This window comes from Atta cephalotes, assembly GCF_000143395.1.
Source record: "Atta cephalotes unplaced genomic scaffold scaffold00049, whole genome shotgun sequence".
In the NCBI taxonomy this organism is placed as follows: domain Eukaryota; kingdom Metazoa; phylum Arthropoda; class Insecta; order Hymenoptera; family Formicidae; genus Atta; species Atta cephalotes.
This window is the reverse complement of record NW_012130113.1, coordinates 1,808,988-1,823,864: the sequence shown is the minus strand read 5'-3', so window position 1 is coordinate 1,823,864 and position 14,877 is coordinate 1,808,988. Positions and strand designations below refer to the sequence as shown.

Genomic DNA, 14,877 nt, shown 5'->3' with positions numbered 1-14,877 from the left:
AGAGAATTCTACTACTAAGAAAAATTAATGAATAATGAAAATTATTAATAGTAATCAGTATATTATCAGTCTTATTTTAATTAAAATTTATTTCGGAAAAAAAATCTATTTATTTTTTCATATGTGTATTTCATCCCAACGTTTTTCCAACATACACAAACACATACATACATATACACTTCTATATGTATACATATATATGTACATATAATACATATGTATAATAGTTGCTTTTAATTAGTTTATTTAGAATAGTTATAAAACGCTTTATCCTGTATTATAAAGTTTTTTAATTATATTCAAGAATCTACATTTACGATCTGATATCCGAATATTTCTAGTGATTAAGAATAATTTAAAGATAAATGCTAAGCAAGCATGATAATTTTGATGTGATTAATTTTTTCATGTTTGTCTTTAAAAACTCTAAATATATAAATGTTATAAATCGTATAAATTAAAGACATAGTACAAAGGCATTGTGGTATACAATTAAAATAATCATACCTATCTGTTATTTCTAGATTTTTTACTATGGAAAACAGCGTTTGCAAAGGACAGATAAAGCATAATTTGAATAATTATAAAAGTTTAGGAGAATTGGTTTGGATTACCATTAAAAGCAATGGGGATAAAATTGCATGCGTGAGTAAAAAATTAAAATAAAAAATAACTGCGAAGTTAGTTCTATACTAACAATCTGTTTTTATTGAAATTATATTGTTCTAAATCTTATTTTATAAAAAAGATGATAATAAATAAATAAATAAATACCCTAAAATTATTTCAGCAGATATTAATAATGATTAATTTTTTTTTCTAAGAGAGAAATTAATTTGTAGAAAAATAAAATTTGAACAAAAGTTATTTAAGTACAAATAATTGTAGATACATAATACTTCAATTTTATATAATTTCATTATATATATAGTTTTGATAAAAAATATATGTTCCTAGATTGAACTATTTTTCCAATTGTGAAACTAATGTCTCTGCAATATATATAGTTTTTGTCATTTTTTGTTATCATTTTTTTGTGAATTTTGAAAATTTTATATAATACTACTTTGCAGTTGGATGCACGTACTGAAGAAACAGTCACATACGCGGAACTGCAAGATAAAGTTGTGAGATGTGCCTTGTGGTTTCAAAAACAAGGAATTAAATCCGGTGACGTTATTAGCCTGTGCACAGGCAATCATCTCAACTCCATTGTACCTTGTCTTTCAGCAGCTTATATTAACGCAATCTTCAATCCGTGGAATGAAAACATGGACTTGCGTAAGTTCTTTTGTGATTATCAAATATATTTTCACATATTACATTCTATTAGATTAATGAGTTGAATGAGAATAACGTTCAATAACAATTCAATTTTATCTATTTTGTTAAATTGGACATAATTAAATTATACAATATTATTTAACGTAGCATTTATCTTTTTATTATGTATGAACTATTTTTGTATTTGTTATCAGAAACTGCACTGAACTTTTTGCAACTAATGACGCCGAAGATGATCTTTTGTAGCGAGAAATCTATAAATGTTATGTTAAACGCAATAAAGAAGCAGAATTGCAATCCCATGATAGTAATCTTCGGCAAACATGTTGATGCGGTTTCATTTTCTGATATCTTGAAAAATTGTAACAATGTAGAAATAACAAATTTTCATTACATTGAGCTCGATGACATCAAAAAAACAGCGTGCATTTTGCATACGTCGGGCACCACGGGAACGTTGAAGGGAGTCGAACTGTCTAACTACGCTATGTTAACTTTAATGCAACACCAATGGATACACATAACCAACGTGCCATCACTTTGGTTCTCTTCTCTTTTTTGGTTGAGTGGAATAATGATGAACTTCAATGGAATCATGCAAAGCACCAAAGCAATTATCTATCCAGAATTTGACGAGAATATGACTTGTCAATTAATCGAAAAATACAAAGTAATATTATTTATTTATTACGAATTTTATGAATAGCTTCTTTTATCAAATAATTAAAGTAAACAAATTAAATTTTTTTATATATCCTATTTTTAAAATGTGATAACTAAAATATGTTATCGCACTGATAATTACGGATTTTTTGTGACAGCTAAGTTTTCACAAGTGATCACAATGATAATATTTATTCTTCGAGAACTTCTCCTATGATAATATTGCGCTAATTTCTTTAAAATAAATTATAATGTTTTATTTTAAGGTAATAATTTATTGTGTTAACTTGTGGTAAAAATTATTATACTATTAATAATTATAATATCAACAATGTGCTATTAATTTTTTTATTAATACTTGTCGTACATTTAAGAGTTACAAATTGCATTTTATCAAATTAATAGCAAGTTATATATTAATTAATATCTCGCAAGATAAATGCAAATTGTAAATTATATATTAATTAATATCTCGCAAGATAAATGCAAATTGTAAGTAAGAAAAAGAATATATTACAATTGTTTATCTACTCATTAAGTATGTTGTAATTAATTTTGTGCACATAATACGACAATGAAGTAAAAATTATGTTATTATTTATCTAGATACAAGTTCTTTTCCTTAGCACGAATTCCTTGAATCGATTTCTGAAATCCGAATACATACAAAAATATCCATTATCATCTTTGAAAGTTATAAAATGCGGTGGTTCGTTACTTAAGACAAAAGTGCAAGAAAATCTAAGGAATGTTTTACCACGTGTTCAAATATTGCAATGTTACGGTAAAAAACGCTATATGCCATAAAATTTCAATATGCGTTATATAGTTTTGATTATATTTCTTATGCTTCTAGGAATGACGGAAACTGGTGGTATTGTAACGATACAGCAACCACATCATAAAAATGGATCTTGCGGAGTCTTAAGAGAGAATGCGCAAATGAAAATCGTTGATTTAGAAAGCGGGAAAGTACTTGGTCTGAATCAATCAGGAGAAGTATGGATGAAAATTCCAAGCTTAATGAGTGGTTATTATAGAAATCCCGAGGCAACAAAGAATATCATTGATGATGAAGGTAAAGATATTTTTTTTCTGTCAAAATAATTATTATTTAGGATTGTTACTTACTACGTGCAATGTCTTAAAACAATTTACAATTTATCTTAAAAGCTATTACTATGTAAATTTTGTGTTTTATATTAAATTTAAAAGATTATATTTAATAATATCTTTATCAAATTACATAAAAATAAATTCTTGGAATATTTGTAGGATGGCTGCATTCGGGTGATATCGGTTATATAAATGGTGATGGAGAATTATTCATTATCGATAGAATAAAGGAAATTATAAAGTGTAGAGGTTATCAGATCTTTCCCGGAGAAATCGAAAATATATTACTATCACATCCAGCAGTGTTAGAAGCTGCAATAATAGGAGTTCCTCATACATTAGACAATGAGTACCCTCTTGCTTATATCATCAAGAGGCCTGGCGTCAAGGTTCAATTTTTTTGTTGGAAATATAATGGAATCATAAATAAAAAAATTTACAAAATAAATTTTCTCTGATCAAATAACTGCAAACTAATTTTACATATTCCAGAATATCTCTTTAAAAATCAAAGATAAATAGGAAACAATTTCAATAAAAATATTTGTTTTAGAGATATAATTAAAAAAACATAAAAAAATTTTCACATTATTATATTAAAATTTTTTAATATTTTTATAAAATCAATATATAAAATTTCATTTCTTTTATTTTATAATAAATCAAATTAAACGATATTGTGTATATTGAATGAATGTCATTATTATTTATACATTATTTTTTAATTCGAAATAAAAAATCATTATGTATTAGAACTTTTCTTAAACTAATTTAATTTTCTTTATATAGGTGACAGAACAGGAATTGATTGACTTTGTGGCGAAGAACATGAAAGATCAATATAAACTACGTGGAGGCGTTATATTTTTGGACAGTTTACCATATACTGATTCAGGGAAAATTTCGAAAAAAGATTTGAGAGCAATGACAAGGAAATTGATACAGCGAAATGATTAAATTAACTAAGATAATTTTATAATTTTTGTATAAAATAATGTTTAGAATAAAATCTAAAATTTATGAAATTGTTAAATTATGAGACGCATTCAATATATATATAAAGCATGTTTAAATTTATACTTATACATAATAATTATTAATTATTAATTGTTACACTTATGTTAATTATATATAGGTAATTAAATACACTTATGTTAATTATATATAGGTAATTAAAAGTGTAGAAATATTTGAATACAAATTGTAATAATATAAAAACTATTACATTGTGTATATATAATTTATTATTAATTATTATTATTAATGTATATGCTTCCATATATCTATTTATGCATATGCTGATGATAATGCAAAGATAATAGGCTATATAGACTGTTATATTATTTTTAGAATTTTTTTTTATTATTAATATTTTTTCAAGTATATATGTCTTTATATATATCAAGTATATATGTCTTTTTTATATAATTTCTTATAAAATCTTCATGGTTATCAAGATACTCTTTTGTATAATTATTGTTAGTAGATATACCAAAAGTTATGAATAACTATAAAATGAGTTGTATAAAATTTGTTAGAAACAGATTTGATATATTCGAACATGTTCTTCTATCTTAGAAAATAGTTTACTTTCTATGTAATAATATTCCGAGAATATCTATTACATGAGTTGTGTTCTTAATGTATATTCAACTTCTCCGCCTCCACCGATATGAAAAATGCTCCTTTATAATTTGTATCGGTCATATTGCAAAGATCTTATAGAGACTCTCTATCGTCAATCTCAATCGATGGCCTTTTTTTTCTTTAGACACATGTATTTTATTATTTTATTTGTCGTATAATTTATAATAAATACTACAATTTACAAAGTAAAAAAAATTTGTTGTATGTATTTGTTGAAAACGGTCCATTCGCGTTTGTATTAACAATTTATATTGAATTTTTTAACATATTCGAGTGTTAATTTAACATAATGTGATTATGTTATTTAAAGATTTTTTGTGAAATTGATACTTAATGTTTTTTAGTGTCAAAATGACACAATTTATAAGTAAGTACAATTTATAAGTAAGTAACAAGTAATATAAAAATAATATGTTTTAAAACGTAAATTTTAAGACAAATGAATAAAATCCGTGTTAACATATCATAAATGTTAATTTTCTGATAAAAAATATTTTTTTCAAACTGTTTGTTTACAACTGTATCGATGTTATCTTTCTTTGTATTTATTCTCTCACATAATATTTGTGTTATCTTCTAATATATTCATCTTATGAATGCCTAAGTAAAATTAACTGAAAAATTTGAGTGGACCGTTTGGGACATGCGATTTATGTTAAATTCAACACATTTTTTCCAACTGTGTATTTATATTCATTTATAATATGTTGCAATTTATTTTACGTAAATAAAATACGTAAATAAAGTTTTTTTCATTTAATAATACATGACATAAATTGCAATTATTGCCAAAAATATTGATTATCTAGCAATAATTGTCAGAAGAATATACAATTAATCTCATCATTTTATGAGATTGTTCGAATGTAAAATCAACAAATTAACGATATATTAAATAAAAATGAACAAATTTTACAAATGATATTTAGTAGCCAATATTGTATTACTTAGAATTTAATAATAATTTAACTGATTAAATTACAAATCATTAATTTTTAATTCAAAACATCATATATCATTAAAAACAAAAATACCAAAACATTGTTATATTATAGATTACAGATATTGAAAAAGAATTAGCAAATCGTCAAACATAAAAATATGCCATCAATAATAATATTTATATGAAATTTAGTTAGCTTTAATTTTTTTAGTTTTTCTGGGATATCCACGTGCGTTTGCTTCTTTAAACATAGCCACAAGAGAATCCATAGTCTCTTCTCCAGTCGGAATAATTTGATCAGCTGGCAACAAAAAACCATAATGACCTGTATCACGTAACTCATAAGTGAAGGTGATAGGTGTACCATAAGTGCCTTTAACCCAATCCATAGAACCTCCGGATGCCACATCTGAAAACAATTTTACAAAAAGAGTAAGTTTAAAGAACCATATTTTTATATACAATTATTTTAATTTAAGATTGCATTATATCAATTTTACAATATTTTAAATATAATAGAAAAATTAAAAAATTGTCCGATAATAAACCGTTCGAGAAACTAAAATGTATTTAGATATGACAAGACAAATTGATAGGTAGATGAATAGATGATAGATAGAAGATGAGAAAGAGAAAAAGAAGACAAATTTAATGAAATTTTTTACGTACATATTGTCTCTGCAATATTTCCGACCGTATAATGAGTTCCATATTTCTTTTCAAGAGCTATAGCCGTTTTCACGCCAATCTCATACTAAAAATTATAGAAATAATGTAAATAATACAAATATAAATAATAATATAAATGTATAAACATATAAATTTTGTTATGTTCTATTATTTCTACAAATAATCATTAAAATTTTTTGGACTAATGCACAATATTTTAAATACTTTTTATAAATAATAGATAATTATATTTTTATTTAAAATAATTTATGCAACAATAATAAATAATGTACATATCGATAAAACTAATATTCTTACGTACTGCCTCGATGAGTAACATCGAAATCGGAAATTCATCCGAAAACATTGTGCTATCAACGGATTGCAAAATGATAATTATATACAATTATTTGCATTTACTTATAATTCAGTTGATAATACTGTCTCACTAATAAATATACTGATAATTATAGAAAAACTGATTGTTCTATCAGTTTAATACTGTTCTCTGTGATATATAATTATTTTATTATGAATTTTATATAATGAATTTCAAAATTATATTTATTTTACTTGGAGCGTTCAAATTAAAATTATAATAATTATACAAAAAATAAAAGAAATACAGTTAAATCATATTAGTTTTTAACATAATCTGTGCGCGCGCGCGTGTGTGTGTGATATTTTTAATGCACTGGAGTTCCGACATATTTTCATCTTTTATATATTTATCGAGAAAAAAATTTTGATCTGCAGGTTAACCCACTCTCAAATACTTGTAATGATGTCTGCACTAAAAATAAACTTTTATCGATCTTTTTTAGAAATTTTATTCCATTTAAATATACTAATATGCGATAACATTGGTTTCTTTCATTTCTTTTTACTAATTATTGAATATTTTTACGCTGAGAAAAACCTAATTGAAAAGGTTGAAATGTTTGTCAATTTTTTTCAAGAATAAAGTATATGCTTTCACATACGCCTAATCTGTGTTGGTCGCATTGGCTGATTTACATCTATAGTTGGACTAATTATTGAATTATTGAATTATAATTTACATTTGAAATATTTACATACTCTATAATTAAAATTACAATACTTACCAAGTCGTCATAGTTATCAAGGTGAGCCGTTGTGTGACCATATGGGATTAACAATAGTTGCGAGTAACTATGGAACGCGACATATGCATACAATTTGTCGGAAAGAGAACCGATATATTTGGACAAGGTCTTTGTCTCAATTTCGGAGAATGGTGCATTTCCAGCGTAGGTTTCGGAACATGCAGAATTGCTAGCGCCTCCAGCTGATAATATCAAATTACATATAAATATATGTATGTTTATAAATAATACTAAAAATCGCGCTAATTTCCAAAGTCTATAGATTAATTTCAACTTTTTATTAGATAATATTTAATTTTTTATTATTACATGGAACAGTTTTCTAACATAATATAAATTCTTACTATTCCATTTGTAACCCCAGTTTCTGTTGGGATCACTGCCATAACAGAAGAAACTATATTGTTTACGTGTTTTTCTCCATAATCGATTCTAAAATAAATTAAAAATATTTGTATAATTAATGTATAATTAGCAAAGAATGCTCTATGTAATATTATAAAATTTACTTTGGTGTGCGTGTACACGTATCCATCGGGATTGAATGATGGGAAGATATACCAATCGTGACTCTCAGCCAGAGCTCTGATCTCTGGATTGTCGCTTTTCAACAATTTATGCAATATGTACATGACAGTTGCTGTAGAGATCCATTCTCTAGCGTGAATACCACCCTCAATAAAGACTCCAGGATTATTAGCCTTAAAGGAAACCTTGACGCCTTTGATTTGACGTCCCTCATATGTCTGGCCGCCCACAATAATTTGCACAAATTTGGGATATTGCTTCATCAAGTCATTTAGATTCTTGTAAATTACGTCTAATATGTGATAGTTCTTAAAATCAAACGTTGATGATGCACTCGCAGGAGCTGCTCGATTAATTAACGCCTGAACATTCTCAATAAAAACTGTATAGGGTATTTGCATCTGCTTCATCATTTGATAAAATTCAGGCAGCTTATGCGGGGCTATCATAAGTTCCGCTTGTTTATTCGCAAACGGTGCAATCCAGTAGGAAAACTGTAAATGAGGTTTATTTAATAGCAACAATTTTAGTTTAAAAAATTATTAACAAATTTATCAGTTTTTATAACTTTTAAGTGTTACATAATATAATAAATAATTTAATAAATTTATAGAGATAAAGTTGGTTTTATAAATTTTATAAATTTGTGTATATTAATACTATTTTTGTGAGATTTATTTTTTGTGAGATGAATTTTATAGCTAATTAAGTTTTTAAGTAATTACAAATTTTTTAAAAAAGATAAATTTTCGAAAATTATTGGAGAAAGTCTGATTATGTTAATTAAAATTCTTGGTATAACTAATCAAGACTCCTTATAAATCAAAGAATTGGAAAGGATATGGACAGTGTGAAATTTCTTTATTCGCTAAAGCGCGTTTTAGATATTTGCGCGACATCTTTTGCGCTTGACTCCTACTGCCCATGTCCTTTCCAATTCTTTAAAATTCTTGGTTAAAAATGAATCAGAACAATTCTTGAAATAACCAGAATTTAAATGGTGAAGCAAAATCTTCTGAGTCCATTTTCAAGTAGAATTTTTTTCGATAATGTTATACAAAGTATATTAATTTACTTTTACTTGTCTTTCTGTTTGAAAAATCTACTTACTCCATCATGATTTTTTGTCAACTCGTAAAACAACTTCGCCTGTCTCAGTGTAGTCGCATTAAATCTGATGACCTTATAATTGTTAAAAGTAACCTGCTCGGCAGCCACAAGGCCCACGATCGGGTAGAATATTAATAACTTCCACATAATGTGCCCTTTAATTTTAAATATCAATTTCAGTTAATATTTTAGGGTTACAATTATTATAAAAATTTATTTTATATTATTTTATATAATTATTAATTAAATTAATATTGAATTAATATCTATTATTTTATATAAATAATATTTCATTATATACAGATATAATGTAACTTAAATTCACTTACGAGCAAATATCAATTGTGATTTAAGCAACAAAACATGTAATTCTTGTAATATATGAACAATTTATATCCCAAGAAGAGAACTTACTTTTCTATAAAACGGAGCACTGGTAATTACCGATATTATGAGGTTCATTAATTTAAATACCTAGTTGCACACGACACTAAACTTCCACTATCGCACTAATTTACTATTGGGGTTTTGACATAGAATTTTATACAGGATGAGTCAAAAATAAAAAAACCTCTAAATATCTCGGAAAATATAAGTTTTACAGAAAAGTGTTTCAGACAAAAGTTATAGGATTTAAGAAAATCTTTTTACTGATCTTATTAGTTTGACCTTAGTGGTATCGCAAAGGTTCAAGATCAAATCGATTTTTTAAAACGAAAACCTTCATTTTTCATATTATATATTCTTGAGGTTTATCTTTACTTTTCAAAGCACTATAATAAAACATTTTTTTTATTAACTACTTTTTGAATTATAAGGCACGAAAGTTACAATGTCGCTAGCATTATCTATGGTGTCTAACCGGTTAAAACTATTCAAGTATTATTTCAAGAATTATGACCTTGATAACATTTGTTAAAATCATGGTTTTTTTAAGGTAGTTCTTATTCTTATGCTAAAAAGTTCTTCCTAAAAAGTTCTTTTGTCTCATCCTGTACATTAAACATACATTTATGTACATCTTTTACAAGTCTCTTATATCGATCACTTGTATTAGCCATCTGTATACATATTCACTTGTACACTTATTAATCTTAAGATGATCATTTTCTCGCACAATGGAAATATTGCTACACAGAAAAAAAATGATATTGTTTCAAGCATTATTTTAATTGAAAATAATCTTGTTGATTTGACAATAATATTAATGAAATAAACAAAATTTTATTAAAACAAAAGCATAAATATTTATTTTATTAATGGTGTTATTAAATTAACAAAATTATTTTCAATTAAAATAATGCCGTTGATACAATATCATTTTTTTCAGTATAAGAGCATAAAATTATTAGATTATTTATTAAATTATTTAATTTATACAATTATATTTAAATGAATTTTTTTAATTTCCATATATTAATTATTGTTCTCATATATAGAATGAGCCATATGATGATTTTAATTAATCTACTAGAATATCTCAAAATTGTTAAAGTTAATAACCAATTTCTTTATCACTAGACAACTTTATTCATGAGCTATGTCCTAGATATATGAATAAATGAGATATCTGGGAGTTATCTGGAAGATATTCCATAGATAAAGTTGTTGGCAACTTATCTAGAGGTGAAGAAATTGACAATAAAACAAAAATGTTTCAAACAAAAGTTGTTCGATTATTAAGAAAAGAAGACGGTGATATTGTTTGATCTTCTTCAAGAAAATGTTTTTAAAGTCAGATCAATATTACTTAAAATTTTTAAAATAAATAAATAATCTATTTTTTATTTCATGTTTATATAGATACTTCCAAATCTTTTTAAAACACTATAATAAGGTATTTTTTTCATTAGTACCATTTTTTATTATTTTTTTCAAAGTATTTTTTAAATTATGGTGTCTGAAAGTTAACAAGTCAACGCTTAGTTAACCCATTGAAAAATTTGAGATAAAGAGAAGACAATGATCTAAGTTGTTCTCGAGTTGAAGTCATCTTGAATTTTTTTAAATACATTCTTTATAATTTTAGTATGTCGTTATTCCTGAGCACTAAAATAGTAGATGGCTTCAGGTGGCTTATTGCATTGTCCGGTTTTTTTTCCGGCCGAAATTAGAATATATTTAATTTCATAGACTCTATAATTTATTGTCTTGAAATCCAATCACATAATATATGATAAAAATATAATTTTTTTTAATATATGATAAAAATATAATTTTTTTTACGTTTTGTATTATATCAGTTTTATTGACTTATCATGAAATTAAATGTTATGCAACTAAAAACATCAATTTTTTAATGATGTTCATTAAGGATACGAGAGAGATCTAAAATCTAAATAAACGCGAATAAGATGATTGAAATATACAATAAAATATAAATAAAGTTTTGGGAAATTAAAAGAATAAGGATGGATCTGAAACATTTCTAGATGTGCCATCTAGATGACACATGTATAATTTTGTTTAATCGAGCACAGAAATATCAAAACATTGTAACATAATTTAGATTAAATTAAAATTTATTAATAGCATTATATCATAAATTCACATAAACAAGAAAACCTGGACTAAAACACCAATAATTATAAAAAGTCAGATAAATAAAAATTTTATCAATATAATATTACTTATTGTTAGCAACATCAAATTTTACAAATCATTTCTGATATCTATATTTTTATGCATTGTTATCTCCTTAAATATGATTACAAGAGAGTCTAGAGTCTCTATTCCAGTTGGAATAATTTGATCAGGAGGTAACAAGAAACCATAATGACCGCGATCGCGCAACTCGTACACATAAACGATATGCTTATTATAAGTACCTTTGATGTAATCTATAGTAGTTCCGGAGGTCAAATCTAAAATGAAAAGTGTAAATTAAAAAAAATAGCCTTTGATTTTTTTGCAACTATTTTTATCTCCAAATGTAATATTTGAAATTAGCTTACATTTTTCATTTACAATCAGAATAAATAAAATTTTCTTATAAATTAAAATATAAAGGAAAATTTTCCTATTTATTTTATACTTTATATAATTAAGTATTACTCAACCTGTACGCAGAAATAATAACATTATAAATAAGATAAGATAAAATTGTTTTACTTACAAATTGTCTCAGCAATATTTCCAATTCGATACTCGGTGCCGTATTTTTTTTTAAGAGCTGCAATTGCTTTTAAACCAATGGCATACTAAAAATACGAATATATATAGAATAATTCAATTTGGTCCATATCATATTAATATGATAAAAATCAGATTAATTAAAAAACAAATTTCAAACTAATTAAAAAATGTCACAAACATGTTGATAATAATAATAATAATATATAATAGTAAAATAGAGATATAAAGTTAGATAATTTATTATAAAATATAATTTCTTTTTTATACTGAATATTTCTAACAATTACAATATCTTCATATTAAAATATCATACCAATTCATCATAATTGTCGAGGTGAGCTTTTGTATGACCATAAGGGAACATTAAAAGTTGATTAAAATTATGAAATGAGATATACGCATAAAATTTATTAGAAATAGATTGAATATATTCCGACATACTCTTTGTTTCTATTTCAGAGAAAGGTTTATTTCCAGGATAAGAATTGAAGCATGGATTTTTGCTGGCACCAATAGCTGAAAGTGTCGATTTATTAGCTAATTACCAAGGAGCTGTGTTCACAGAAAGTATGAGCACTTACTATTCCATTTGTAGTTCCAATTCCTATTGAGATCTGTACCAACGCAAAAACGATTTTGCGGTTTACGATTCTTTCTCCATAAACGATCCTGGAAGCATATAACATTTATTTTATGTATATTTATGTACATTAATTTATTCGTATAAATTAATACATGATTCTATGTAATGCTAGAAAATAAGATTTACCGTCTTGTGCGTATACACATATCCATCAGGATTGAACAAAGGGAATATGTACCAATCATGGCTATCAGCCAGATTTCTGATGTCCGAGTTATTGCTGGTCAGTAACTGATGCAGAATGTACATGACAGTCGCCGGCGATATCCATTCCCTGGCGTGAATGCCACCCTCAAGGAAAATTCCAGGATTGTTGGCCTTAAAAGAAACTTGGACACCTTTGATCTGACGTTTCTCGTACGTCTTGCCGCCTACAATAACCTTCACTTTGTTAGGATACCGTTGGGCCAAGTCATCCATGTTATTGTAGATTATTTCAAGACTGTGGTAGCTCTTAAAATCAAACGTTGATTTATAACGAGGCATTGTTTGGTCAATTAGCGTTTGGACATTTTCAATGTTAACATAATAGGGTACACCGATTTGAGTTATCACTTCGTAAAATTGCGGCAGATAGTTTGGGACTATCATAAGATTTAATGTCATGTTTACCACTGGTATTTCCCAAAATATAAACTGTAAATGAGATTTAATTGCGTAATTAATTTTAATGTTAATAGAAGAATTTGTAAACCTAATTTTATATAATTATATATAATAAAAATCTAATTTATTATGTATACATGTAAAATTGAATTTACGAATGTTGGATAAATTATTTGAAGTTTGCAAAACTAATTTGAAATTATAACAATGAATTTATATAGCACTGATTTTTCCGAAGAAAAAAGATCTTTATAACTCTGTAGTACTTATGTTTATAATGTTTATATCTAAAAGTCTTACTCTATCACGAAATTGTGTTAATTTGCGAAGTAGTGTGATATGTTTCTGCGTGGTTGGAGTAATCCTAAAGATTTTATAATTATCATATGTTGCCTTCTGAGCAGTAATTATAATTACAATCGTAGATAATACTGTTAACTTCCACATAATATTTCTGTACAAAAAGATTTTTAATGATTGTTGTAATAAAAATCTACTTTCTTATTGTATTTTTATCATATTGCAATATATATCATTCTTATAAAAAAATTTAATTATTGAAATCTTATTATTATTGTCAGATAAATTTTTAAGTTCTAAATAATTTAGAATACTTCTTTGTTGATTAAGAGACATTGACATACGTGTCTGCAGTTTTGTTCACTGCAGTCATTATAAACATATATGTGATTAATGATAATATAAATAATGATAATATAAATATCTAACATTATTTGAAAAATAATTGAATATTATGATATAATTGTAAGTAAAAAGTTATGTTGAGAAAATTATCCAATAAATAAATGTAAGTTAAAGACATTTATTATATAATATTAATATAATTATGATCAAACCTGCTTAAGATAAATATATCAAATAATCCGTAATATCAGGAGTGTTTAATAGGTGAAAAGTAAGAGCCAACCATATAAATAGTAATACAAAGATAAAATATGATGAAAAAAATCTACTAATATTTATTTTCTATAAAATCGATGTCAATTTCTAGCAATTGGATTCAAATCAGTAACAGACGTATATCATTTAAAATAAGACATTCAAAACAACAACATATATGTTGATAACTTGTTTGTGTTCAAAATACGAAGTCTCTCTTTGCGAAATCTTTAAATATATTCAATAATTGATCAAAAAAGATAAAAATCAGTAATATACTAATTGTTTATCCTTTTAAATATAGAGAGTATACATTATTTAAAAAAAAGACAAATTTTTTTAATTCCCTTTTATTGATCAATATTTTATTATACTCTCCACAAAGAATGCTTAGAAAAAGATATTTAGAAACAGAATTTCAATAAAGACGATGGATTATCAAATGATATAATTTATCCTTACATTCATAATGCTACATATTTTAATAAAAATTATTTCTGTATTAT

At 25.3% G+C, this 14,877-nt stretch overlaps 3 protein-coding genes across 3 annotated transcripts; 1 reads left to right on the top strand and 2 right to left on the bottom strand.

Annotated features, from left to right (window-relative positions):
* The first annotated feature begins 534 nt into the window (after positions 1-534).
* LOC105622895 (4-coumarate--CoA ligase 1-like) lies at positions 535-4,020 on the top strand. Its single transcript, XM_012204304.1, has 7 exons — positions 535-645; positions 1,074-1,281; positions 1,479-1,954; positions 2,554-2,731; positions 2,804-3,025; positions 3,223-3,452; positions 3,853-4,020. The coding sequence occupies exons 1-7, from the start codon at positions 535-537 to the stop codon at positions 4,018-4,020; spliced, it is 1,593 nt and encodes a 530-aa protein (XP_012059694.1).
* A 1,359-nt stretch (positions 4,021-5,379) lies between these two features.
* LOC105622851 (zinc carboxypeptidase-like) lies at positions 5,380-9,234 on the bottom strand. Its single transcript, XM_012204262.1, has 6 exons — positions 9,088-9,234; positions 7,959-8,471; positions 7,794-7,881; positions 7,429-7,631; positions 6,323-6,407; positions 5,380-6,062 (listed from the first exon to the last, which is right to left on the bottom strand). The coding sequence occupies exons 1-6, from the start codon at positions 9,232-9,234 to the stop codon at positions 5,842-5,844; spliced, it is 1,257 nt and encodes a 418-aa protein (XP_012059652.1). The 3' UTR covers positions 5,380-5,841.
* A 2,392-nt stretch (positions 9,235-11,626) lies between these two features.
* Positions 11,627-13,918, bottom strand: LOC105622893 (zinc carboxypeptidase-like). Its single transcript, XM_012204303.1, has 7 exons — positions 13,772-13,918; positions 12,992-13,501; positions 12,804-12,891; positions 12,536-12,738; positions 12,203-12,287; positions 11,774-11,951; positions 11,627-11,657 (listed from the first exon to the last, which is right to left on the bottom strand). Exons 1-7 carry the CDS (start codon positions 13,916-13,918, stop codon positions 11,627-11,629), a joined length of 1,242 nt encoding a protein of 413 aa, XP_012059693.1.
* Positions 13,919-14,877: the final 959 nt, after the last annotated feature.